The sequence below is a fragment of the Nycticebus coucang genome, chromosome 8 (genome assembly GCF_027406575.1).
Source record: "Nycticebus coucang isolate mNycCou1 chromosome 8, mNycCou1.pri, whole genome shotgun sequence".
NCBI classification, from domain to species: domain Eukaryota; kingdom Metazoa; phylum Chordata; class Mammalia; order Primates; family Lorisidae; genus Nycticebus; species Nycticebus coucang.
In genome coordinates this window covers 9,859,965-9,887,959 of record NC_069787.1, presented here as the reverse complement: position 1 = coordinate 9,887,959, position 27,995 = coordinate 9,859,965, and the positions used below count along the sequence as shown (strand labels likewise).

Below are 27,995 nucleotides of genomic sequence, written 5' to 3'. Positions count from 1 at the left end.
GCACAGGGATATGTACACACTATACACAGTGCTTCAATAGCCACCACTTACTGATTGGATTCTCAACACAAAAGAGGTCATCAGTGAACACCCAGAGAACAGAAATAATGCCAATGAACATTTATTGAGTACTTGCTGTGTGCTAAGTCCTTTACTTGAGTTATCCCCATAAAATTTTACAGTACCCCAAGTAGCTGCTATTACAGAGCTACTGAGACTTAAACCATAGAAATGTTAAGTAACTTGTCCAAGGTCACACAGCTAATAAGAACAAATGTAACTTTTCCTATTCAGACACCCAGGCAGGCTGGGAATGGGAAGGGTACAGAAAATTGTTGAAAGCTGCTGAGTAAGAGGCAAGGACCCCAGTGCCCGCTAGGTGCCCCAAATCCTTCAGCACCATGAACAGCTCGGGGTGGGGGTTGGGGGGCTTGGGTTTCCACCCCGGAGAGTCACGCGGGGCACAATCCACAAGGTGTGGGTTGGAGTTGGGGGCCTGGATGAGGTTCCCCGCCAGCTCAAGGCTGTCCAATGGGGCGGGGGCCGCCTGCAGGGCCGGGCGGGGCTGTGCTGCCATCTGGAGCAGCTGCTGCCGGCGGCCACTGTTAGGGCGCAAGCGGCGGGAGCGCACGCAGAGCTGGAGCAAGTGCAGCCGCCACCGCAGCAGCAGCAGCACATGGGCTGGCCCCGCCACTGCCACCGCCCCTAGCCCTGGCGACCCGGGTCTTGCAGCCTTCTGCGGCTCCAGTTCCCCGACCAGCCATGTCTCTCGGCGGAGCCTCCGAGCACAGCGTCCCGGCCACCAAGATTGAAATTACCGTGTCCTGCCGGTGAGCGGGCCGTGCTGGGGAGGGCTTGGGCACTGGCACTGCCCCAGCCCCAACCGGCTCCGGGGCTCAGCCCAGACAGGGGCTAGACCCTCCAGGAAAAGGCATGGGGGCGGGAAAATCACAGCTGAAGACGGGAGTAGCTAGTGGGACCGAGGAGGGGGCCTCCTTGGGCAGCCCCAGCCCCAAAAGAGGGCTCAGCCTGCGGGTCCAAGGGGTGGTCGTCAGGCTGTACTAGGAGCTGGGCCCCAGGTGGACAAAGTTCTGGGGTGATCCCTCTTTCCTGGGCCTTGGAGGCAGTATGGGAGAGTATTCGTCGAGTCCCCAGAAACAAGGTTCCTGGACAGAGATTTCCGGCGCTGTCCAGAGTGCTGACAGCACGGACCCCCGGCTCGGGGTAGAAATGGGGGGAAGAGGTTTGACGTAAGCCCTATGCCCCACTCGGGGCAGCGTTGGGGCGGTGGGCGCCAGCATGATCCGCTCTGTCTGTTGCTTTTTCTCTAGGAACCTGCTAGACCTCGACACCTTCTCCAAGTCCGACCCCAGTAGGCGGCTCCAGGACTGGGAGGGGGGACTTGGGGCCTCCGCGCGACTGAGGGGTGGCGGGGGGACGAGGGGCGCGGGCCGACCTGACGTCCTTCCCTCCCCTGCTCCCCACCCGCAGTGGTGGTGCTTTACACGCAGAGCCGGGCCAGCCAGGAGTGGAGGGAGGTGAGTTTCAGAGCCGCAGCCAGAAATCACCTGCCCCCCTGCACGCCCTGCGCTAACCCCCCGCCCCCCTATCCAGTTCGGACGGACCGAAGTGATCGACAACACGCTGAACCCAGACTTCGTGCGCAAATTCGTCCTGGACTATTTCTTTGAGGAAAAGCAAAATCTGCGCTTCGATGTGTGAGGCCCCGCCCAAAATTCTGGCTTGGCCTGCCCCCCGACCTGGTTCTGCCGGGAATTCTGGGTGGCTCCAGCCCCACCCGCCTCCTGACCTGGCTCCTCCCCAACGCCTAGCTCTGTCCCACTCCGAAGAGCTCCACCTAGTTTTAGGCCCGCCCTTAAGTCAGATCCAGTCCGTTTTGTTACCCAGGCCTGGCGCTGCCCACAACTCTGCTCCCTAATTTAGCTCCACCTCGTCCCCGCCCTCTTCCAGGTAACTCCGCCCCCAGGAAACCCCCACCCCAGACTCGGCATCTCCCCAGGCCTGACCCTCTCCAGTTCCAAACAGACTCAAGTAGAATTCGGGTTCAAGGCCGCCCCCTCCCTCCACCCACAATGTTAATCAAGACTCGGACCCGACCCCTTTTCAGCCCTACCCCATGCCTATCCCACTCTCTTCCTAGGTACAACGTTGACTCCAAAACCAACATCTCCAAACCGGTGAGCAAGCGTCCCCTCGCAGGCTGGCTGGGCACACAGGAGACGCTTAGATGTTTAAACCTTCTTAGAACTCCTCCTACTCCCCGACCCTGACCCGCCTTTTTCAGGCCCCCAACCCATCTTTCCCACCTGGGTTTCCCCTTCTCCACCCCTCACTCACTTCTGCTCTTCCTTCTCGGGCTGCCGCTGGGATCCACAGAAGGTGAGGCTGAAACGGGCAGGGCCTGAAGGTGGGGGGTGGAACTGTATTGTGGAGAGCAGGCTTGAACTTACTACCGACCAAGAAGCACAGCTTGCCTGCACACCCCTTCATCCCCTCCCCTCCATTAAAGCACAGCCAAGAGGTGCCTCTTGCAACATTCTGCTACCTGGGAACTACCCTAGTGGTGTACACCATCATCACCAGGGTTGGGCTGGGGCTTGGTGCCAACAACCCCTCGGGTCTTACTGATTCCGTGTACTGGCACAGGATTTCCTGGGACAAGCGTTCCTGGCCCTGGGAGAGGTGATCGGAGGCCAGGGCAGCCGTGTAGAGCGACCCCTCACGTGAGTGAACGGGAAGGGGTGCGGGAGAGGAATGAGAGGCTCCAAATTCTCCTTCCAAGGAAGCTGTTGACTGACCATAGGGAGGGTGGGATTGCCTGCCCGTGGTCAGGAGCTTCACGGGCTCCCATCGCCCTCGTGGGAAAGTCCAGTCTCCAGGGCTGCTCTGTTCAAGTCAGTCTCAGGCCTGATATTTTTTCTCTCTCCTCACTCTTTCTAAGTCTGATTCAACTTTTAAGGTCCATTTCCAAACCCTTCTCCACCCGGAAGTTTCCCCTGACTAAATCAAATCCTGAGGAATTTCCATAATATTCACTCACTAAGTATGTATTAGCATGTTTTGTATCCCACACCCTGTGTTAGGCACCAGGGATTCATTCATTCCACAAATACCACTGTGCGTATACTCCATGTCAGCCACCGTTCAAGGGGTTCGGATTGCAATGGTGAACAAAACAAAGGTCCCTGCCTTTGGAGAGCTTACACTCTAGTTGGCAGGGTGAACAGTAAGCAAAGATGTAATAAGTACGTTACATAATAGAAAACATTAAGTGCTTTGGGAAAAGAGAAAAAATAAAGCAGAATAAGGGGCACTGGAAGTGCTGGGTGGGTGCAGGTGGGTGAGTAGGCCTCGTGGGCAGGTAACTTTGGAGCAACTATCTGAAGGTGAGGGGTAAGCACTGCAGACGTGGAGGAAGAGCCCGAAAGCATAGTGTGTTTGAAGAACAGCAAGGAGGCCAGCGTGGTTGGAGCCCAGGAAGTGCGGGGAAGGCAGGTGAGGTAAGACTGTCAACAGTTAGGGCCTGCTAGCCTCTGTAAGGACCGTGGACTGTTATTCTGACACAGGAGTCCCAGGTTCTGAGAGAGGACTATGCTTTCAAAGGATGTGCTGCCTTCTGGTTTGAGAATAAACCTTGGTCACCAAAGGTAGAAGCAGGGAGCCGGTGAAAAGGCTACAACAGTAATGCAGTGTGCCAGCAGTGGGGAGAGAAGTGGCCAGAGTCTGGATATATGTTGAAGGCAGAGCCAGCAGGTTTCTGAAGACTGAATAGAGATGAGAGATTAAAATAGGAGCCAAGGACACCAGGGTTTTAGGGTTGAACGATGGGAAAGATGGAATTGCCACCAATGCAGATGGTGGGGAAAAAAGTGAAGGAGGCAAGTTGGGGTCAGGAATTGAATCAGGAGTTCAGTCTGATCCATTGACTTTCTTTCTTTTTTCTTCCTTTTTTTTTTTTTTTTAGAGACAGAGTCTCACTCTATAACCCTCAGTAGAGTGCGGTGGTGTCACAGCTCACAGCAACCTCCAACTCCTGGGCTTAGGCGATTCTCTTGCCTCAGCCTCCCAAGTAGCTGGGACTACAGGCACCCACCACAACGCCCGGCTATTTTTTTTGTTGTTGCAGTTTGGCCGGGGCCGGGTTCAAACCCACCACCCTTGGTATATGGGGCCAGCGCCCTACTCACTGATCTGTTGACTTTCATATGTTTTATTAAACATGCAAGTGGAAGTGTCAAATAGGCAATATGGTACTTGAGTCTTAGATGCTCCTTAAGGCCATGATACTAGATGAGATCACCACGGAAGTGAGAGGTGGGGGTATGACAGAGAGAGAAAGAGAATCAAAGGTTGAGACTCCATGAGGATCTAGAAAAGGAGACTGAGAAGGAGCAATTAATGAAGTAGGAAGAGAACCCAGAGAAGGTGGCATTACCCTGGAAGCAAAGTGAAGAAAGTGAATCAAGGAAAGAGTAACATTAGCCACAGAGCAACTTCAGCCACAACAAACATTGCCACGGGTCAAATAAGATGAAGATCAGGAATTGGCCATTGGATATGGTAAAATGGAAATCCCTGCCAAGCCCGGTGACTTATACCTGTAATCCCAGCACTTGGGAGGCTGAGGAGGGTGGATGCCTGAGCTCACGAGTTCGAGACCAACCTGAGCAAGAACAAGACCCCATCGCTAAAAACAAAAAAAATATTCAGGCGCTGTGGCGGGCACCTGTAGTCCCAGCTATGTGGGAAGCTAAGGCAAGAGAATCACTTGAAACCAAGAGTTTGAGGTTGCTGTGAGCTAAGATGCCAAGGCACTCTACTAAGGGTGACCAAGTGAGACCGTCTCAAAAAAAAAAAAAAGGGTGGGGCGGCGCCTGTGGCTCAAGGAGTAGAGCGCTGGTCCCATATGCCGGAGGTGGCAGGTTCAAACCCTGCCCCGGCCAAAAAAAAAAAAGGGGGGGGGCAGCACCTGTGGCTCAGTGAGTAGGGTGCTGGCCCCATATACTGAGGGTGATGGGTTCAAACCCAACCCCGGCCAAACTGCAACAAAAAAATAGCCGGGCGTTGTGGTGGATGCCTTAGTCCCAGAACTTGGGAGGCTGAGGCAAGAGAATCACCTAAGCCAAGAGCTGGAGGTTGCTGTGAGCTATGACGCCATGGCATTCTACCGAGGGTGACAAAGTGAGACTGTCTCGACAAATTAAAAAAAAAAAAAGATGGAGATCCCTGGTAACTCTTACAAACATAGATTTCTGGTTTTGGGGGGGATATTTTTAGAGACAGATTGTTGCTTTGTTGCCCAAGCTAGAGTGAAGTGGTGTGATCATAGCTCCCTGGAGCCTCAAGCTTCTGGGCAAAAATGATCCTCCCGCCTCAGCCTCCTGAGTAGCTGGGACTAGAGGGGTGCACCATTCCACATGGCTAATTTTTTTGAGACAGAATCTCAAGCTGTCACCCTGGGTAGAGTGCCGTGGCGTGGTAGCTCACAGCAACCTCCAATTTGGGCTCAAGTGATCCTCTTAGTTTTTATATTTTTAGTAGAGACGAGGTCTCGCTTTTGCTCAGGCTGATCTCCAACTCATGAGCTCAAGCGATCCACCCGCCTTGGCCTCCCAGAGTGCTAGGATTATAGGCATGAGCCACCGTGCGCAGCCCTGGCTAATTTTTTATTTTTTTTTGTAGAGATGGGGTCTTGCCATGAGGCTGGTCTCAAACTCCTGGGCTCAACTGATTATCCCACCTTGGCTTCCCAAAGTGCTGGGGTTACTGGCATGAGCCATTGCACCTGGGCGACAAGCATAATTTTGCAGGAGAGGTGAAGGTTGAGGAGGGGAAGCAGGGAACGAGAGTCAGGTAATCCTTCAAGCTTTGCTGCAAAGGAGAGAAAAGAAGATATGGTTAAAGCAGGAAGTGAGGTTCAGAATAGGTTTATAATTCTTTCTCATGACGTTTTGTGAATCCAGAGGTTTAGCATTTTTTTAACATGAGGAAAAATAAACCACACTTGTATATTGATGGGAATGACCAAGCAGGAAACTGAAAATTTAATGTAATAAAAAAAGGTGAGAAATTCTGATGTGATGCCCTTGTGCAGACAAGATGGTATGTATGAAATATAGTACACAGTGGAGGGATAAATGGCACACGGACAGTTCATTTATAGCAACCGTAGGAGTCTAAGTTGTGTGGGTGAAGATACTGGTGGCAGGGTAGGTGTGGTGGGGGGTGGACATTCTCTTCTGGTTGCTTAAGTTCTGTCAGTGAGTACGAAACAAGGTCATTGCCTGTGAGTGAGGATGGCAGAGGAGGCTTGGGGGGTTTGAAAAGAGGAATGAAACTGCCATTTAGCAGAATTGGAAAGTGAAGGGCCTTGAGATGATTACCAAGCATTGTTAAGGACCCTCTTGAGGTTTGTGTGCATTCAAAAAGATCAGTTAGCATAATTGTGTGTGTTGGGCGCCTGTGGTTCAGTGGGTAGGGCATGGGCCCCATATACTGAGGGTGGCGGGTTCAAACCCGGCCCCGGCCAAACTCCAACAAAAAATAGCCAGGCGTTGTGGCGGACGCCTGTAGTCCCAGCTACTCAGGAGGCTGAGGCAGGAGAATTGCCTAAGCCCAGGAGTTGAAGGTTGCTGTGAGTTGTGATGCCAGAGCACTCTACCAAGGGCGATAAAGTGAGACTCTGTCTCTAAAAAAAAAATAACAATAATAATAATAAACATAATTGTGTGTGTGTGTGTGTGTGTGTGTGTGTGTTTTCTGGCCATTTCAGTTTCACAGGTAAAGGCTGGGTTAAGTAGAGAGTTGGACTTAACTAGGGCTGTAGTTCTGCCAAATAATAAGTATATCCAAGTGAGAGAAGGGTCTGGAATTCACTCTGGGCAAGGGGTTAAAGAGAACATGAGGGGGGTGAAGAACAGTGAGGAGGCAATAGGATCAATGATTTGTCTGTCCCTCTCCTCATGACACTCCCTCTTGTCAAAGCACAGAGAGTCAGAAGTTGAAAGAGTCAAATAAATAATTTTCAGTATGGGGAAAATAACATAGTGAGTTAGAGCCAGGGCTGAACTGGGACCCTCCTGACCTAGCTTTCTCTGGGCCATATGTTGATCCTTTTGGGAATCAGGGTTTACAGGCCCCTGTCAACAAGGTCCCTTACCACTGGGCCCCTTACTACACCTTCTAGGGTCAGGAGAAATAAAGCTTCTTGTCTTTTTTATTTTTTTTGTTTTTGTTTTTTTAAAAAATATGGAACGCTTCACGAATTTGCGTGTCACCTTGCGCAGGGACCATGCTAATCTTCTCTGTATGGTTCCAATTTTAGTGTATGTGCTGCCGAAGCAAGCACGTCTTTTTTATTTTTTTCTCGCTCTTCATAGTCTTCAAAAAGTATCTCAATATTGACCAGGAACTAGCCCTTCTGCCCCTGGGTCTGGATAGAAATTCCTCTCCCTCATTCAGAATTGCTATGCACATTCCACTTGCCTACTGGCTTTGATATTCTACCGCCACCTAAAAGCTCCCTGAGGGCACAGTCTAGCAAAGCTCGAGAATGCCAACTGGCCAACTCATTCAGAGTGGCCTAAAGCTTGTGTGCAATTTACTATTTTAAATTGCACACGCACTTTATGGCCACCCTGTATCTAGCATAGCACCTGGCATATGGTAAGTACCAGGGTCTGCTTTGAAGAATACAACCATATAAAGCTTACACGTTGCTTTTCCTTTATATCTCCTCACTGCCTGACAGAAAGTAACTTTTCCCACTTCACAGAGAAGAAAACTAAGGCCCAGAAAGGGGAAATGACTTGCCCAGGGTGACACGGCTTAGATATCATAAAATCCATCCTGTGTCTGCTGACTTTAAATCCTGTGTCTTTCTTACATTACTGGATGAGACATTCACCTAAGCTGGTCTAACCTGGTCCTATCAGACTGCAGACCCCTCTCCAGCCAAAGTCAGGCCCTTCCCTGTCAGGAGCCACCCAGAACAGAAGGAGACACACTCAAGGGACTGTCAGTAAATGTAAAATTGAATCCAGCGGCCTACCCAGTCCCAGATTGCCCACCCCAATCTTTACTGTCTGTCCTCCTTCCTCTAACTAATGGGCTTTTTCCACTTGCAGGGGTATACCAGGGAAGAAGTGTGGGACCATACTGCTGACTGCAGAGGAGCTTAGCAATTGTCGGGTCAGTAAGGTTCATGTGCTCGACCTGGGAGTGCCCTTCTCCTGTACTCCCTTTGGTGGACTGTCTGAAGGCTACAGGGAATTTGAGTGTCAACAGCCCAGCTGCATCCATCCCTAGGACATTGCCACTATGCAGCTGTGTGCAAACAAGCTGGACAAGAAGGACTTCTTTGGGAAATCAGACCCCTTCCTTGTGTTCTACAGAAGCAATGAGGATGGCACGTGAGTCACTGCCATCGGGGCTCTCAGGCTGGGTATGGGGGTGTATGATTAATAAGTGGGGGAATCTCAGGAATCTCTAACAGATTTGGACCTACACTCAAGCCAGGTTCCAATCCTTTCACTCCCCTTCCAGGTTTACTATCTGCCATAAGACAGAGGTTGTGAAAAACACGCTGAATCCTGTGTGGCAGCCCTTCAGCATCCCCGTGCGGGCACTGTGCAATGGAGACTATGACAGGTCTGCTTAGCATAAGCTAAGGGGCCACAGACATTACCATGGGGTTTCCAGAATGATGGCAGAAGTGTCATAATAGTATTAGAGGGTCCTGATCAATGAGACAGAATTCTGGGCATGAAGATGGATGGATGGGGAGGCATAGGGACAGCCACATAGATGGACAGGTGGACTACACATGGATGGACAGACATGGGTGGACTGGTAGGTGGATTGTAGATGAAAGTGCAGATGAACAAATGAATGAGCAGATACATGGAGGGATGGTCAGATGGTTGGATGGGTGTGTAGATTGATGTATAAGAAGATTGGTGAGTGGCTAGGGGGAAAATAAATAAATGGATAGCAGATGAATGGATAATTGGACTGATGGGTAGATTAGTGGATGGACAGATGATGGATAGATTAACAGATGGATGAGTAAATGGATGAGCTGACATATGGGTAGATAGGTAAATGAGAATTTGATGAATGCCAGGAGAGGCAGATGCATGGATAGAAAAGCAAGTGAAAAGGACAGGTGGAGTGACAGGTAGAGTGATGGACAGATGGATGGATGGAAAACTGATGAGCTGATGGATTAGTGAGTGAATTAGTTGATGGATGAGTATAAAATAGATAGACAGGCCCCTAATGAATAAGTGGGTCGTAGAAGGATAGGTGAGAGGATGGAAGGATGGGTGGGCACACAGATGGATGAGGAGTTGGATAGTTATGCAGATAAATAGATGACCAGATGGACTGATGTTATATAGTTGGGTGCTTGGTTGGGCGGAGGAATCAACAGACAGATGGATGTTTATATGCTTATGTGCATCAGTGAGTAAGTCAACAGCTGGATGTATAGTTTGACAAGTGGATAAAGAAATGAATTAATAAGTAATACGTTGGCAAATGTATGGGTAAATGGGTGGTTAGATGGATAGATAGTTAAATGGACTGGTACACTGATAGATAAGAAATATGATATGACGTAGGCAGGATACTAGGTATTTGGAACCAGGAGGTCTGAGTTTAAATCTCAGCTCAGTCACTTATAAGCTAAGGGATCTTAGCAACATTACTTTTTGTTTGTTTGTTTGTTTTTTGTATCTCAATTTCCTTATCCAAAAATAATAATAATAGTATTTACTTTATCCAGGGTGGTTGTTAAATTAAATGAGACAATCTGTGAGAGTGCTGAGAACAATGCCTGGAATACAGTAAGACTCAGTAAGTGGTAAAAGAGGAATTGTGGTGGTAATAGCAGCAGTAGCAGTAATAACAGTGGTAGGGTACATGTAAGGACTGACGAACGAATAGTTAGGAGAAGTAGATTAAGAGATGAACGGGGTGATGGAAGGACAGACGAGTGGAAGGGAAAGTGATTTGCTCACAGTTAGGTGGGTGAGAGCGTGATACACACCCAGCCTGTTTATTTCTTGCATTTCAGAACAGTGAAGATTGATGTGTATGACTGGGACCGCAATGGAAGGTACAGCTGCCCCACATAGTCCCTTCTCCTGTGCTTAACCCCAAAAGTTCTCTGCAATATGTGGTACCTTCGGTAGGAATGCCAAAGTAGCCTTGGCAACCAAGAAGGGTGATGATAGATACCAGGGTCTTGGGTACACATGATCCCCTGAATTGTCTTTCTGGTACACTGTCTCTTCCCTTTTCTTCCCCTTAGTTTGGCCCCCCTTCTGGCCCCAGCCCTCGTACCCTGCAGCCTAAGTAGGGGTTTAGGATGGAAGAAATGAAAAGATTGGGTTCAGGCCTGGCTGTGAACCAGCAGCTACTGCTGCTTACCTACCCCTGGCCTCATTGCAGCCACGATTTCATCGGTGAGTTTACCACCAGCTACCGGGAGCTGAGCAAGGCCCAGAACCAGTTCACAGTGTACGAGGTGAGAGTTCCCGCCCTGCTCAGCTTACCCAAGGCCTCCCTCCTACAACGCACTGTCTAGAGCTCCCTTCCTTTGTTACTCACCATCACTGTTATCTACCTCTACTTAGGTACTTAACCCTCGGAAGAAATGTAAGAAGAAGAAATATGTCAACTCAGGAACTGTGAGTGCTCCCTGGAGGTCTGGCCCTCCCTGGATCCTTCTGTGTCTGTCCCCATTGACATACATGACAAATACTGTCGGGGCCGGGAAAGGCAGCAGGCGCAGGGGAACCACTTAAGGTTTTCTTTGCTTTGTCTTTTCCTCACCCAGGAAAATTTTTCAATCTTTACCATTTTGCAGAATAAAAGGAAAAAACATCCTAAATTGGGCGGCGTCTGTGGCTCAAGGAGTAGGGCGCCGGTCCCATATGCCGGAGGTGGCAGGTTCAAACCTAGCCCTGGCCAAAAGCCACAAAAAAAAAAAAAAAACATCCTAAATTGCATTTCCCAATTTATTTATTTACTTTTAGAGACAGGGACTCCCTCTGTCACCCAGGCTGGGGTGCAGTGGCAACATCATAGCTCACTGCAGGCTCCAACTCCTGGGCTCAAGAGATCCTCCTGCCTCGGCCTCCCACATAGCTGGGACTACAGATGTATGTCACCTTGCCCGGCTTTTTTTATTATTACTTTGGAGAAACTGGGTCTCACGCTGTTGCCCAGGCTGGTCTTGAACTCCTGACAATAAGAGATCCTCCCAACTTGGCATCCCAAAGTGCTAGGATTACAAGTGTGACGCAGTATTCCTGGCATTCCAATTTAATATACTTTTGGAAATCCAACTATGTTTCTGACAGCTTCCCCTTTTTATTCCTTTTCATAAATTGAACAGGGTGGAACAGATTGGGGCAAGGGCTGGAATCACCTGTCTCCCACATATTCCTCTCCCTGAAGACCTACTATGCCCCCTCCTCCTTCTATCACCCCTTCCAAAGTATCAGGGCTATCTCTTCTGTCCCACAGGTGACACTGCTCTCCTTCTCTGTGGACTCTGAATTCACTTTTGTTGATTACATCAAGGGAGGGTGAGTCATGGGCCAAGCTCTGGGCCAGAAGCCCAGAAGTAAGTCACTCCCAGTTCTGAGCCCCAGATTTCTTATTTTTGGATGGTCAGGGCCAATGATATCATGAAGATAAACTTTAAAACGCTTGGCAAACTCTAAAGTGCTCTGTAAAATGCAAAATGTTTCCTCTTAGTTCTCTTCAAGGGGCTGCATTTCACTCTCAGTTTCCCATCCCCACTGAGAAGACGGCTGCCAACCCAGTGGTCCTCAGTGGTGGCCCCAGTAACCTGACTGGGGCCCAGACAAAAGTTACAGCCAGGCAAGAGAGAAAGGCCAAGAGAGGGGAAACCCAAGCAGACTGTAGGGGACATTCTGTTTGATGGAGGGAGGAAGGCCTGGGAAATGAACTTTGCTTCTCTGTACCTTGTCACAGGGCAGATATTTAATTCTGTTACCCGAAAATATGTTCCATGAGCCAGGAGCAGCAGTATCACTTGGAAGTTTGTCAGGCGGTACCCAGACCATCTGGATGAGAATCTGATTTTAACATGTGCCCATTAATGTTTGAGAAATACTAGTGTAATAAGTGTTACTTCCTCACTTCTCAACTCATTTCCCAACAGGACACAGCTGAACTTCACAGTAGCTATTGACTTCACAGCTTCCAATGGTGAGGCATGGATGGGGGAATGTTGGGGGGGGAAGGGGAATTCACTAAGGATCGGCCTATATTCCTAGCTGGAAATAAGAGTTTACCTACCCCAAAAGCCCAGACTTAGGTAAAATCTCAGCCAGAATGGTACTGGGGTAGGAGTGTTGGAGGGAGATTATTGGGTACAGGGTGCCAGAGAATACAGGAAAATAGATGGGTAAGTGAATCAAAGAAAGGCTAGATGGCTCGATATGTGGGTGAGTAAATGTGCGGAAGGGAGAGAATGAGGGTATAATGAGAGATGGACAGGTGAATGGGTAGTGAGTAATGAGTGGATGGGATACTGCTGAACAGAGTGGGTACATGGATTAGTAAGTGAATACAATACGCTGAGAAGTAAACGCAGGGATGGACAGATGGATAGATGTTTAAGTTGAGAAAATAGGTAAGCAGATGGGGGAATGAATGGGAGGATGTATCCATATGAGAATAGACGAGTAAAGAGTGAAACGGAGAGGGACAGCTGGATGGATAAAGGAAGAGAAACAGCAGGTGAACAAGTGAATGAATGGTAGGCGGATAGAATGGATAGGTAGATTGAAAGATGGACGGATGGCCAGATAGGTAGGTAGATGGATGTGTGGGTAGGGGGATACATGGATATATAGATACAGAGATAAAAAAAAGATGTAGGGACAAGCGGGTAGACAGGTGGACAAATGAACTGATAGATGATTGGGTAAATTAATGAGGGAGTGTATGGGTGGATAGACAGATGCAGGTAGATGGCTGCGTACAAGATAAGCAGGTACACAGAAGGATGGTCCAAGTGAACACGAGGCCTGGGCTCCTGTGTCCCTACAGGGAACCCCCTGCAGCCCACCTCCCTGCACTACATGAGTCCCTACCAGCTCAGCGCCTATGCCATGGCCCTCAAGGCAGTGGGAGAGATCATCCAGGACTATGACAGTGACAAGCTCTTCCCAGCTTATGGCTTTGGGGCTAAACTGCCCCCAGAGGGACGGATCTCCCACCAGTTCCCCCTGGTATGGTATGAGCCAGAGCCTACAATCCATGCCCTGGCATCTTGCCCACCTCAGTTGATGAGTTTCTTCTATTTACATTGCTTCAGCGGGCAAGGGCCTGCAGAGGAGCAGGAAGCCGTGAGAGGGTGGCAAAGCAGGGAGGGGAGCAGGCCTGGGTTTGGAGGGGAGCATGAAGGTACTGATGAAAAAAGGAAGGAGGGAGCTGGGATCAGAGCACTCCTGGGAATACCCTGCACAGGCTCAGCCTGGCAGGGCACATTCTTTGACAGAACAACAATGATGAGGACCCCAACTGTGTGGGCATCGAGGGTGTGCTGGAGAGCTATTTCCAGAGCCTGCGCACAGTGCAGCTCTATGGGCCCACCTACTTTGCTCCTGTCATCAACCAGGTGGCCAGGTAAGGAACTAGGTAGGTGTTGGGGGAAATGAGGGCAGCCAGAGAGGAAACTGCTCCCTGGGGATAGTCAAGACCTCTCTTGGGTGAACTTGGGCATTGGGGAGAAAGAGAAATGTTCAGTGTTGGCCAGGCTCCAGAAACGTTCAGTTTGACCATTACCAAGAGGTCTTGTCATACATTTGGCCCTCTACAACCATGGATCTGTATCTTTGGATTCAACCAACTGCACATCAAAAACAGCTGGAAAAGGCCAGGCAAGGTGGCTCACACCTGTAATCCTAGCATTCTGGGAGGCCAAGATGGGTGGATTGCCTGAGTTCAAGAGTTCAAGATCAGCCTGAGCAAGAGCAAGACTCTGTCTCTAAAACTAGCCGGGCATTGTGGAAGGCACCTATAGTCCCAGCTATTTGAGAGGCTGAGACAAGAGAATTGCTTGGGTCCAAGAATTTGAGGTTTCTGTGCTCGATGACGCCACAGCACTCTACCAAGGGTGACAAAGTGAGACTCTGTCTCAATTAAAAAAAATAAAAGCTGAAAAAGAAAACCCAACCTTAAAAAAAAATGTAAAAACAATACAGTATATGGGCGGCGCCTGTGGCTCAAAGGGGTAGGGCGCCAACCCCATATGCCGGAGGCGACGGGTTCAAACCCAGCCCTGGCCAAAAACTGCAAAAACTGCAAAAAAAAAAAAAACAATACAGTATAACAACTATTCAGATAGTATTTAGGTATGATAAATAACCTAGAAATAATTTAAAGTATACAAAAAGATGCACATAGGAGATAGGCAAATACTACACTATTTCATATAAGGGACTCAAGCATCTGAGGAGTTTGATATCCACAGGGGTCCAGAAACTAACCACCCTCCCCCATGGATACTGAAGGCTGACTATACCTTATTGTGGGGCAGAAAGGGTATCAACTAACTACCCAACCCCACTCCCTGGGGACAACACCCCAGGCTTCAAGGTAAGAGAGAGAAGAGCCTACAGCATGTGCTAAAAGCACAAGCATTAGCATCAGACCTGGTTTGTGAACCCCGCTACCCACTCACTAACCATGTGACATGAAGCAATTTAGTTTCTTTAAGCATTTTTTTTTTTTTTTTGAGACAGAGTCTCCCTACGTCACACTCGGTAGAGCTGTGGCGTCACAGCTCACAGCAACCTCAAACTCTTGGGCTTAAGCGATTCTCTTGCCTCAGCCTCCCAAGTAGCTGGGACTACAGGCGCCCGCCACAACGCCCAGCTATTGTTTTGTTGTAGTTGTCGTTGTTTAGCAGGTTCAGGCTGGTTTCAAACCCGCCAGCCCCCTAACCACTGAGCTATGGGCACCGAGCCTAAGCATCTGTTTATTCCTCTAAGGTGGTATAATAATGGGTGACAATAAGCACCTGCGTTTTTTGTTTTTTTTTTTTTTTGAGGTAGAGTCTTGCTTTGTCACCTGGTTAGAATGCCATGGCATCATCATAAGTCACTGCAGTTTCAAACTCCTGGGCTCAAATGAGCCACCTGCCTCAGCCTCCCAAGTAGCTAGGACTATAGGCGAGTGCCACCACATCCAGATATTTCTTCTACTTTTTTTTTTTTTTGAGACAGAGTCTCATTTTGTCACCCTCAGTAGAGTGCTGTGGCATCATAGCTCACAGCAACCTCCAACTCTTGGACTCAAGCGATTCTCTCGCCTCAGCCTCTCAAGTAGCTGGGACTACAGGCGCCCACCAGAACACCCAGCTATGTTTAGAGATGAGGTCTCACTCTGGCTCAGGCTGGTCTCGAACCTGTGAGCTTAGACAATCCACCCGCCTTAGCCTCCCAGAGTGCTAGGACTATAGGCGTGAGCCACTGTGCCCAGCCTTCTTCTATTTTTTTAGAGACAAGGTCTCACTCTGGCTCAGGCTAGTCTTAAACTCCTGACTCGGCACTCCTAGAGTGTTAGGATTTCAAGTGTGAGCCATCTTGCCCAGCCAATAAATAGCTTCTTTAATAAAGAATTATTATGAAGTTAAAATTAGATAATAGTGTACGAGGCATTAGTACAGTGTTTTATATATAGTAAGCACTCAATACATGGTAGATTAAAAACTGGCAGATTAATTCCCCAACCCAAAGTTTTAGATTAAAAATACACAGGCTGGATATGAGGGCTCACACCTGTAATTCCAGCGCTTTGCGAGGGCTGAGGCAGAAGGATCACTTGAGGTCAGGAGTTGAGATCATTGAGACCAGCCTGGTCAATGTAGCAAGGCCTCGCCTCTACAAAAAATTGAAAACTTAGCCAGGTGTGGTGGCCTATGCCTGTAGTCCCAGTTACTCAGGTGGCTGAGGTAGGAGGATTGCTTGAACCCAGGAGCTGGAGCCATAGTGAGCTAGGATTGCATCACTGCACTCCAGCCTGGGCAACAAAGGAAGACCTCATCTCTAAGAAAAAAAAAATTGTGTGTGTGTGTGTATGTGTATATATAGTTTATGCTTACATACGCAAAGAAACACACACAGAGAGAGCAAAGAAAACCCAGATCATGTATCAAATGATTTAAAATACCGAAGAGGCCCAGGTATGGAGACTTATGCCTGTAATCTTAGCACTTTTAGAAACTGAGGCAGGAGGATTGCTTGAGCCCAGGAGATTGAAATCAGCCTGGGCAACATAGTGAGGCCTCATCTTTACAAAAAAAGTAAAAATTAGCTGGGTTTGGGGGCATACCAGTAGTCCCTGCTGCTCAGGAGGCTGAGGCAGGAGGATTACTTGAGCCCAGCAGTTTTAGGTTACAGTGAGCTATGAACATGCCACTGCGCTCCAGCCTAGGCAACAGAGCAAGACCCCATCTCTTTAAAAAAAAGGAGGTCTCAAGATTAAAGTAAAAACAAATTTAAAATAAAATGACAGAACCAAGCACATCAATAAGTAGGATAGGCTCTGACGGAGCTTTAAAAAAGAAAAAGATTCTCTGATTGAATAAGTAAGTCAATTATATGCTGAATAGAAGAGACCCAGTTAAAACAATGCACCTCAGAAAGCTTGGAAGTAAAAATAAACCAAAAAAGAATAAAAATGGATAGATTTCAGGGAGATTTCTATGTCCACAAACTTCCTTTTTCCCTAAGAAAGATTTATGTTCTAATTCATAATGATAATAGTTTTTTAAATTGTAAAAATATATATAACATTGCTATAGAGAATCTCAGGAAATGAAGTAAGAGTCACCCTGAAACTGCCCATGGGAATGTGGATGTATATATAGTTTCTGACAGTCTCCCACATGCCTCCGTTACTCCAAATTACATCTAATCTTTCGCTGCATGTCACATCGTGACATCCAACATTTCACTACATTTTTTTACTAACACTGGAACCTAAGCGTATTTTTTGTTATTAAGCAGACTTTTTTTTTTTTGTAGAGACAGAGTCTCACTTTATGGCCCTCGGTACAGTGCCGTGGCCTCACACAGCTCACAGCAACCTCCAACTCCTGGGCTTAGGCAATTCTCCTGCCTCAGCCTCCCGAGTAGCTGGGACTACAGGTGCCCGCCACAACACTCAGCTATTTTTCTGTTGCAGTTCTGCCGGGGCCGGGTTTGAACCCGCCACCCTCGGTATATGGGGCCGGCGCCTTACCGACTGAGCCACAGGTGCCGCTCTAAGCAGACTTCTTAAATACAGTAAAACCTCTGTAAGCTGACCACCCAAGGGACTGTGACAAACTAGTTAACATACAGAGGTGATGGACATAAGGAACTAGACCTACTGTACTGATACACAAATGTAGTACATGTCCAGTCTGTGAAAATTAGGTCAACTTAAAAAAAAAAAGAAAAAGAAAATTAGGTCAACTTAAGGAAGTGGTCAATGGAGGGATGGGGTCAACTATGGAGATTTACTGTATTATCTTGGGCAACTACACTGATTCATTTATTCATTCATTTAGTAAATATGTAGTAAAGGGACAATGTCGCATGGGTCAGGAGCCAGACTAGCTAATACACCTAGTTATATCATTGACTAGCTGTGTAGCCTTGGTCAAGAAATCTCTCTGTGCCTGATTCCTCGTTTGTAAAATAATAATAACAATAATATCCACATATAATGTTGTGGTGAGGACTAATTAACAGATGTTAAGCACTTAGTGCCTGCCACATTGTAAGTACTGTAAATGTTAGCTGTTGCTGTTACTATTATTATCATTATTACTATTCAAAGGTCATCTGCTGTGTGTTCAGTTCTCTGCTGGGGCACTGGAGACTCACAGATGCATCAGATCTAGTCCCTGCCCTTGGGAGCTCCCACCTTGGTGCAAGAGACAGAAATATAAATAAATCATTACCTTCTGTAGGCCAGAGAGCTTCCCAGACTTTTCTAGTGAGTTGCCTGTCAGCAAAGGCAAGCGATTGCATCCCCCTGGGGGAATCTAGGGGCACAGCCTAAGGCAGCCAGGCTGGGAATGTCTTTGAAGTCTCCATATTTCATCTTAAAAATTCATGCAAATTTCATATTCTTCTCACATCATATCCATGTTTAATTTAGGAAAAAGAAAGGGTGTTTTAAATGTACTTATACTCATCTGGATTTATCCACCAGATCATGCAGTAAGGACCCACTTGGAGGAGCAGAGACAGCCTAGCTTTGTGGGCTGGGTAGTATCCTGCTGGAGGGAGGGAGCAGAAGGGGGAAGGTATGGGCCTACTGTAGACTGGATGGCTCAGCCGGGTCTAGAGGGGAAAGTGGACTTTATTAGAGAACGAGGAGCAGAGTAGGCCTTGTAGCAGAAATGGCATGCGAAAAGCACAGAGGAATGAAGGACCATGTTCAGGAAATAGTGATAAATTTAATACAATGAGGACTGTCCAGAATGTATCCAGCTATGTACTATGAAAAGCAGAAACATACAAGGGTGGATACTTTCCAGAGGGCTCTCATATATGGCAGAATATCCAGAGAGCAGACTGGGAATAGTGATGGAATAGGGCGGTGCCTGTGGCTCAAAGGAGTAGGGTGCCGGCCACATATACCAGAGGTGGCAGGTTCAAACCTGGCCCCGGCCAAAAACTGCAAAAAAAAAAAAAGAGTGATGGAATAGAGAGCTTGAGCTTTAGGATCAGCTGGTCAAGCATGGGCTTGGACCCCAGTTTCACCAGCCTTTCGGGATGCTACTTTATTTTTATTTATTTATTTAGAAACAAGCTCTCGCTCTGTTGCCCTGGCTACTAGAGTACAGGGGTATCATCATAGCTCACTGCAACTTCAAACTCCTGGGTTCAAGTGAGCCTCATGCCTGTCTCCCAAGTAGCTGGGACTATAGGCATGCACCACCACACCCAGCTAATTTTAAAAAAGCAAAAACTTCGGGCAGCGCCTGTGGCTCAAGGAGTAGGGCGCTGGTCCCATATGCCAGAGGTGGCGGGTTCAAACCCAGCCCCGGCCAAAAAAAAACTTCTTTTTGAGACAGAGTCTCACTCTGTCACTCTAGGTAGAGTGCGAAGGCATCATAGCTCACAGCAACCTCAAATTCTTGGGCTTGGACTTGAGCAGTCCTCTTCTCTCAGCCTCCTGAGCAGCTGGGACTATAGGCACCCACCATCATACACAGCTAGTTTTTTTTTCGTGGTTTTTGGCTGGGGCAGGGTTTGAACCTGCCACCTCCAGCATATGGGACCAGCGCCCTACTCCTTGAGCCACAGGCGCCGCCCTAGTTTTTCTATTTTTAGTAGACATGGGGTCTCACTCTTGCTTAGGCTGGTCTCCAACTCCTGGGCTCAAGCAGTCCACCTGCCTCAGCCTCCCAGAGTACTAGGATTACAGGTGTGAGCCACTGCACATGGCCATTTTCAAAATTTTTTGCAGACATGGAGTCTTGCACTTGCTTAGTCTGCTATGGAACTTCTGACCTCAAGCAATCCTCCTGTCTTGGCCTCTTGGCCTCCTTTTTTTTTGGAGACAGAGTCTCACTATAATGCCCTCAGTAAAGTGCCCAGGAGTCACAGCTCACAGCAACCGCAAACACTTAGGGCTTAAGTGATTCTCTTGCCTCAGTCTCCTGAGTAGCTGGGACCACAGGCAACCACCACAATGCCCAGCTATTTTTTTGTTGCAGTTGTCCAGGCCGAGTTGGAACCCGCCACCCTTGGTGCATGTGGTCAGTGCTGTAACCACTGTGGTATGGGTGCCACCCCATCTGGGCCTCCTAAAGTGCTAGGATTACAGATGCAAGCTGCTCTGCCCACCTAAGTATTTCTAAACTTTAGTTTTCTCATTTTTAAATTAAGAACAAAAACAATGCCTACCTCAAGGAATGGCAAGGAGGATTAAATTAAATCACACATGTCAAGTGTACAGCTGTGATTTTAATGATCTCAAAGAACTCTTTGTTCTTTAGACCCTATAGCCAAGAAAGGCACAGACTGGCCTCCCCTGGCCAGTCATCCATTTCCTTTGCCAACTTCCAGATTTAAATGGCCTTGGAATGCAAGGGACCTACAGAGAACTAAAGATCTACGTCCCACGCTTCCAAACTGAAGGGTGATGCCCATGACCCCAGTTCTCACCTCTCCTTTATAGGTCCACACAACTCCTAGAACTTACTCTCTTGGTTTGCGCTTGCCAATTCTCTCTCCCTGGAACATTTTTCCTTCTACCTGCCCATCCTCCCAACCCCCACCCCACTATCACCATGCTAAACCCTACTCATTTCCCAAGTCTTAGGTTAAATGTTATGTTGTCAAAGCCTTAAACTCAATGCATTCTAGTAGTTTAAACAGTTGTCTCCCCTAGGACAACACTCTATTCTGTGCTGCATGTTCAGCACCGAGCTTGGTGACCGACACAGCATGTATGCAGTGACTGTGAAATGAATGAGAGAAGGCACCAGGCCAGGCCTATGCAGAGGCTGGGGCCAGAATTCAGGAATGAGGCACGGACTGTGATAGAGAACTGTGACCCCCTCCCACTCTGGGCCCTGGGCAATTGAGCCTAACGCAGTTTTAATTCTATACCCTAACCATGACTTTCCTCTGACTTGTTTGAGATCAGGTTTAAATACCAGCACTGTCCAGTAGAACTTTCTAAAGTAACGGAAATGTTCTGTGTCTGTGTTGTCCAACATGGTATTCACCAGCCACATAGGAATACTGAACACTTGAAGGGCAGCCAGGGGCTAGTCACGCCTATAATCCTAACACTTTGGGAGGCCAAGGCGGGAGGATTGCTTGAGGACAGGAGTTTGACACCAGGTTAAGAACAAGACCTCCTCTCTACCAAAAGTAGAAAAATTAACCAGAGTGGTGGGGCATGTCTGTAGTCCCTCGGGAGGCTAACGCAGTAGGATTGCTTGAGTCCAGGAATTTGAGGTTGCTGTGAGCTAAGCTGGCACCATGGCATTGTATCTGGGTGACACAGCAAGACTCTGTCTCAAAAAAAAAAAAAAGAGAGAGAGAGGGCGGCGCCTGTGGCTTAGTCGGTAAGGCACAGGCCCCATATACCGAGGGTGGCGGGTTCAAACCCGGCCTCGATTGAACTGCAACCAAAAATAAAATAGCCGGGCCTTGTGGCGGGCGCCTGTAGTCCCAGCTACTTGGGAGGCTGAGGCAAGAGAATCACCTAAGCCCAGGAGTTGGAGGTTGCTGTGAGCCGTGTGACGTCATGGCACTCTACCGAGGGCCATAAAGTGAGACTCTGTCTCTACAAAAAAAAAGAAAAAAAAAGAGAAAGAGAGAAAGAGAGGTAGCTAGAGTGACCAAGGAACTGAATGTTAAATTCCATTTAATTTAATTAAACTTTGATAGCCATATGTAGCCAGGGCTGCATTATTGGACCACACAGCTCTATCCTTTCCAATCCACATCAGATTTGGGACTAGAAATAAAGAGACCAGGGCCTGTTGCTGTCTTCGTGCCCTCTCTAGGTCTTGTTTTTCTTCCATGTAAAATAAGGGGACCGGACTCAGTGACTTCTGAAGTCCTTTTGAGATAGGAAAATCTTGGATTCAGAGACGGGTGAGAGAAGGAAAAGGAACTCTGGGAGCCGCTGTAGCCTGTCCGAGGGAGGACCGCAGGGGCCCTAGCGGCCCAGAAAATGGGATGTGGTAACAGAGGGCGAAGAAAGAAAAGAAACGGGTGAGAGAGGCAAGCAAGGAGACTTTCAGCCTTTGTTTTTGCTCTTGTAAGAATATCAGTATCCTTCCCCGGGTTGATGAAGCCCAGTGTGGTCAGGCCTCTGTGCCCCCTCGGCCACATGGTCCACTCTGCTTCCTTCACTTTCTGACTTCCAGACAGGGTGAGCTTCCTTCAGACAGACCACAGGGCCTCTGTCCATGCTGTTCCCTCTCCCCAGAACGATTCCCCCCACCCCCGACCCTGCCCACTTTACTTAGCTCTCCTCCATCCTCAAACATTACTTCCTTAAAGAAGCCTTTACTGACCTTCTGGACCAGGTCAGATCCCCTATTCACTATCATAGCAGTGTCACCTTCCATCACAGCACTTGTCCTAGTAGTAATTTTACACCTCCATGGATGAATGTCTGCCTCACTCCAGAGGGCTGGATGGATTTGTTTTTCCTCCTCAAGTATCTCCAGTTTCTACCATAGTAAGTGCTCAGTAAGTATTTCTGGAGGGATGGCAGGCAGGGGCAGGCTCCAGGTCCAGTGAAGGAACATGAGCTTCAGAAGCCTTGACCTTGGCTTGGTACCTGTGGCTCAAGCAGCTAAGTCACCAGCCATATACACCTGAGCTGGCGGGTTCGAATCCAGCCCGGGCCTGCCAAACAACGACGGCTGCAACCAAAAAAAATAGCCGGGCGTTGTGGCGGGCGCCTGTGGTCCCAGCTACTTGGGAGGCAGAGGCAGGAGAATCACTTGAGCCCAGGAGTTAAAAGTTGCTGTGAACTGTGATGCCATGGCACTCTACCAAGGGTGACAGCTTGAGGCTTTGTCTAAAAAGAAAAGAAGCCTTGGACGGCGCCTGTGGCTCAGTGAGTAGGGCGCCAGCCCCATATGCCGAGGGTGGCGGGTTCAAACCCAGCCCCGGACAAACTGCAACAAAATATAGCCGGGCGTTGTGGCGGGCGCCTGTAGTCCCAGCTGCTCGGGAAGCTGAGGCAAGAGAATCGCGTAAGCCCAAGAGTTAGAGGTTGCTGTGAGCCGTGTGATGCCACGGCACTCTACCCGAGGGCGGTACAGTGAGACTCTGTCTCTACAAAAAAAAAAAAAAAAAGAAAAGAAGCCTTGACCTTTGTTCCCTTGCTGGCTATTGAAACTTTGACAGAAGATTCCTTTAGTCTGTCTGCCTTTCAGCTAAATTCTGACTTTGGCCTCTCACCCAGGACTGCAGCCAAGATTTCTGATGGTTCCCAGTACTATGTTCTGCTCATCATCACTGATGGAGTCATCTCTGACATGACACAGACCAAGGAGGCCATCGTTAGCGTGAGTCTGAGGAGGAGGGTTTGGCGGGGAGGGGTAATGTCAGTACTATGAAGGGGCTGAGATTTTACCCTACTTGCAAACTAACAAGACAGTGTCATGAGTGCAACAGTAGACACAAGACTCCTAGACCAGGCTCAGCACCTGTAGCTCAGTGGGTAGGGCACCAGCCACATACACCAGGGCTGGCAGGTTCAAACCTGGCCCAGACCTGCTAAAAACGACGACAACTGCAACAACAACAAAAATAGCCAGCATTGTGGCAGGCACCTGTAGTGCTAGCTACTTGGGAGGCTGAGGCAAGAGAATCGCTAAGCCCAAGAGTTTGAGGTTGCTGTGAACTGTGACGCCATAGCACTCAACCAAGGGCAACATAGTGAGACTGTCTCAAAAACAAAAAAACAAGACTCCTAGATCAGAGACAAAGGACTTTGTTATTCCAAGCCCAAAATGGTAGCTGGAGTATCAGCACTTGCTCTGACTCTAAATCCTAGTTCCCACCAGATGTGAAGAGGGCAAGATGACACTTTTACCTACTGTGGATCGGATTACAGAAGAGGAACCCTGAGCTTAGAGAGTCTGAATCTTTTTTGGTTGCAGCTGTCGTTGTTGTTTGGCAGGCCCCGGCTGGATTAGAACCCGCCAGCTCAGGTGTATGTGGCTGGCACCTTAGCCACTTGAGCCACGGGTGCCGAGTCCTGAATCTTCTTTAATGGGTAGTAAGCATGCCTGCCCGTCCTTCCAGTGGGAGACCATTTTTAATTATACTGGAGTGTAAATAAACCTATCCTTGCTCTAGAGGAAAACATGGTATCTTTCAAGGCTACCTGACATAAACATCTTTAGAAAAAGAAACAGCCTGGAACAAAGAAGATCAGTGCCTCTGCTCACAAGATGTGCAGAAACGTGACATACATAGAGAAAACTTTCTCCCAACAGTCACTTGCGTCTGCTCACCTCAACCATTCACCTTCTCTCCCCAACAGGCCTCCTCATTGCCCATGTCTATCATTATTGTTGGTGTGGGACCAGCCATGTTTGAGGGTAAGTAGGATGGAGGTACCATGAGTGGGACTGAGAACTGGGGAAGGAAGTGGGGGTGGGTAGGTGGAGCTGGGCGCTAAGGCCTACCTCCCCAAAAAAGACACGCTGGATATTCTTATGGAACCTTGGCCAAGGTGTAGACCTTCTTCCAACCTGTTTACTCATCATGACTGAGGCTGATGATAGTAATAGTTCCCCCTGAGGTTCTTGGGAGGATGGAACGTGTGAGAAGGCATGATAATGTTACTAACAAAGTCTAATATTAACACCATCGTTAGGCATTGTCCTGATGACTCTGAATGGGAGCTCTTAGGGAGGGCACAGCATGGGGTGGTGTTTGAGAATACAATCAGCTGAGGGATGTCTCTTCTGCAGCAATGGAAGAGTTGGATGGTGATGATGTGCGCGTGTCCTCTAGGGGACGCTATGCAGAGCGGGACATCGTTCAGGTAGACCTGACGCCGGAGAGGTGGTGGAACTGAGAGGCACAGTGGGAAGAGGCAAAGTTGGGAGCCACTCTCCTTTACTGCCTTCTCTATCACCTGCCCTTCTCCCCCTCACTCTTTCCTCCTTCATTCATTGAATACATTCTTTTAACAAACAGGAAGGTTGCTTCAGACTTGGTAGGTCCATGGTGTAGGTCGGAGATCCCCAAGGTCCTCGCCCTCTAGTGGAGGCAAGTAATAATGAATAATCACACAGCTATGCATCCCATTAAGACTGTGATTAAGTACTGTAGGGGAATAGCAAATCCTTCTGTGAAGGCCTGTAACAGGGGACCTGACTCAGGTAAAGTAGTCAGGAAAGGGTTCTATTTGAAAATGTTTTTGCTGAGACCTAAAGGTGGGTCTAAGCATTACAGGGAGAGGAGCAGCATGTGAAGAGGCTCTGAGGCTAAGAAGAGGCCTAATCAAGGAAAAGCCAGAACCCAGGGTGGCAAGATCGCACGGAGGGACAGAAGGAAGCCAAACTTTGGGGTACTGCTTTTTTTTTTTTTCTTTTTGAGACAGAGTTACTGTTGCCCTGGGTAGAATGCCGTGTTGTCATCACTCACAGCAACCTCAAACTCTTAGGCTCAAGTGATCCTCTTGCCTCAGCCTACCCAGCAGCTGGGACTATAGGTACCCACCACAATGCCCAGCTAGTTTTTCTGTTTTTAGTAGAGATGGGGTCTTACTCTGGTCTGGAACTCCTGAGCTCAGGAGATCCACCCACCTTGGCCTCCCAGAATGCTAGGATTATAGGTATAAGCCATCATGCCCAGTTCTTTTTTTTTTTTTTTTCTTTTTTTTGAGACAGGGTTTCATTATGTCGCCCTCAGTAGAGTGCTATGGCATCACAGCTCACAGCAACCTCAAACTCTTAGGGGATTAAGAGATTCTCTTGCCTCAGCCTCCCAAGTAGCTGGGACTATAGGAGCCCGCCAAAAGGCCCAGCTATTTTTTTGTTGCAGTTGTCATTGTTGTTTAGCAGGCCGGGGCCAGGTTCAAACCCGCCTGCCTTGGTGTATGTGGCCAGCACCCTAACCACTGAGTGACAGGCGCCAAGCCCATGCCCAGTTCTTAAAGAATTGGAAAGCTCTTAGAAGATTTTTACATAGGGGAGTGAGTGCAATGATCAGTCTTGCATTTTTAATTTTTTTTTTTTGAGAGAGCATCTCATTATGTCACTCTCAGTAGAGTGCCGTAAAATCACAGCTCACAGCAACCTCAAACTCTTGGGCTTAAGCAATTCTCTTGCCTGAGCTTCCCAAGTAGCTGGGACTATAGGCGCCTTGCTACAATACCTGGCTATTTTTTAGTTGTAGTTGTCATTGTTTGGCAGGCATGGGCTGGGTTCAAACCTGCCAGCTCTGGTGTATGTGGTTGGCACCCTAGCCACTGAGATACAGCCACTGAGCCCAAACTTGTTTTTTTTTTTTTTTTGAGACAGAGCCTCAAGTTGTCGCCCTGGGTAGAGTGCCGTGGCATCACTGCTCACAGCAACCTCCAACTCCTGGGCTTAAGCAATTCTCTTGGCTCAGCCTCCCAAGTAGCTGGGACTACAGGCACCCACCAGAACACCCGGCTATTTTTTGGTTGCATTTGTCATTGTTGTTCAGCAGGCCCGGACTGGATTCAAATCCGCCAGCTCTGGTGTATATGGCTGGCACCTTAGCCGCTTGAGTTACAGGCACCGAGCCCAGACTTGCATTTTAAAAAGATTCCTGTGGCTGCTACATGAAAGATGGGACTGTAGCAGGGCAAGAGAGAAGGCAGATAGACCCATTAGTGAGGATGTAGTAGTGAGAAGCAGAAGGCTCTGGATGGAAGCAGTGTGGTGTTTTAGAAGACATGTAAGAAGAAAATGACAAGACTTGATGATCTGATTAGATGGGGATGGGGAGTGAGGGGGCTTTAAGGATGACTTGCAATCTTCTACATGGAGCAGCAAAGTGAGTGATGGTCCCATTTACTGGGAAGGGGAAAACTGGAGGAGGAGATATGGCAGAGAGAGCTAGAATTCAGTTGTGGACACCCTGGGTTGGAGGTATCTGTGACAACTGAATGGAGAGGTAATATGAGTAATTAAATCTGTACTCTGGACCTTAAAAAAAAAGAGGCCAGGGATGGAAATATAAATTTAGGAGTCATCAGGAAATAGTTTCTTCTTCTTTTTTTTTTATATACTTCTCCTTTCTCTTATCAGTCCTCCTCCCCTAGCAACCCTTCCTTCTCCTCTTCCAGACCCCCTTTCCTGGCTTCCTCCCCTTCCTAGTCTCCTTCTTACAGACCACTCCCCCTTTTTGCCCCATCCCCACCCCTCTGACCTATTCCCCTTGTTATGTCCCCTTCTGCCTGATCCCTGCCCCATCTCTCCCTGGCCTCTCTTCCTTCCCACACCCTCTTCTCTTCTCCTGGCCCCCTCCACTTCCCTCCAGGGAACAACTTTCATGGAAGTATATGAGATCACCCAGGAAGAGAGCTGAGAGAGAAAAGGGATCATGTTTAGAGAGCAGGTAGATCCAGAGGAATGAGAGGTGGGAGGTGGGGGGCAGGGGTAGGAACTTCCAGGAAGGTAAGAGAAAAACAAGAAGAATGGGATGCGTCCAAAGGATTATAGTCAAATGTAGTGGAAAGCTAAAGTGGAGTCCAGGAAGATGAGGACTGAAAACTATTGCCCACTGGACTGATTTAGAAACATGGGACTACTGATGATTTTAGCAAGAGCAGTTTCAGTGGACAGCATGAAGCCAAACTGGAGTGGGTTAAGGGCAAATAGAAGGTAAGAAAGAGTGGGTAGAGAGAAAGCAAATGTAGAAAACTGTTCAAGATGGGGGGGGGGAAGAGATGGCGTGAAATTTGAAGAGATGCTGGGGGGGGTCAAAGAAGAATCCTCCCTGCTGGCACCCCCATCTCCTTTTCTGGCCACTGCCCACACCTTCTTGTCTGTGCCTGTCCCAGTTTGTCCCATTCCGAGACTATGTTGACCGGTCCGGGAACCAGGTGCTGAGCATGGCCAGACTGGCCAAGGATGTACTGGCAGAGATCCCGGAGCAGCTGCTGTCCTATATGCGCACCAGGGACATCCAGCCTCGGCCCCCTCCCACTGCTAACTCCAGTCCAACCCCAGCTCCAGAGCAGCCCTGAGGAGTCCACCTATCCAATGCCTAGCAGTCTGCTCACCTGCACACCCAATGCTTCTGCTAAATGCCAGAGGCACCTGGAGCCTTGGACCTCATTGGGAGGGTCAGCTCAGAGGATTGGTGCTGGCTGACAAGCCCTCCACACCCTCACCTGCAAAAGGGCCTGCCACTATCACCACCTCCCTGCCTTCATGCCAATAATAAATCAAATCTTTA

At 48.5% G+C, this 27,995-nt stretch overlaps 1 protein-coding gene and 1 non-coding gene across 3 annotated transcripts; one reads left to right on the top strand and one right to left on the bottom strand.

The window, feature by feature from the left end:
• The first annotated feature begins 500 nt into the window (after positions 1 to 500).
• On the top strand, positions 501 to 27,995 carry CPNE9 (copine family member 9). Of its 2 annotated transcripts, XM_053598774.1 has the most exons (20): positions 501 to 830; positions 1,332 to 1,372; positions 1,492 to 1,538; positions 1,615 to 1,718; positions 2,162 to 2,198; positions 2,668 to 2,744; positions 8,148 to 8,211; positions 8,329 to 8,432; positions 8,566 to 8,670; positions 10,100 to 10,141; positions 10,477 to 10,552; positions 10,662 to 10,715; positions 11,557 to 11,618; positions 12,221 to 12,267; positions 13,114 to 13,295; positions 13,565 to 13,692; positions 23,011 to 23,113; positions 24,097 to 24,154; positions 24,530 to 24,603; positions 27,598 to 27,995. In XM_053598774.1, exons 1-20 carry the CDS (start codon positions 763 to 765, stop codon positions 27,781 to 27,783), a joined length of 1,659 nt encoding a protein of 552 aa, XP_053454749.1. In that variant the 5' UTR covers positions 501 to 762; the 3' UTR covers positions 27,784 to 27,995. The 2 variants fall into 2 exon arrangements, with proteins under 2 accessions (XP_053454749.1, XP_053454750.1); XM_053598775.1 differs by lacking the exons at positions 24,097 to 24,154; positions 24,530 to 24,603; positions 27,598 to 27,995 and adding an exon at positions 23,711 to 23,776.
• On the bottom strand, positions 7,264 to 7,369 carry LOC128592868 (U6 spliceosomal RNA). The gene has a single exon (XR_008382079.1). It is a non-coding gene; the product is annotated as a U6 spliceosomal RNA (small nuclear RNA).

Excerpts from the sequence above, each read along its gene's own strand:
- CPNE9 (XM_053598774.1), top strand. The coding sequence starts at position 763 with ATGTCTCTCGGCGGAGCCTCCGAGCACAGCGTCCCGGCCACCAAGATT. Across the intron at positions 1,539-1,614 it reads CCAGCCAGGAGTGGAGGGAG|TTCGGACGGACCGAAGTGAT; the intron begins GTGAGTTTCAGA and ends CCCCCTATCCAG. Across the intron at positions 13,296-13,564 it reads TCTCCCACCAGTTCCCCCTG|AACAACAATGATGAGGACCC; the intron begins GTATGGTATGAG and ends ATTCTTTGACAG.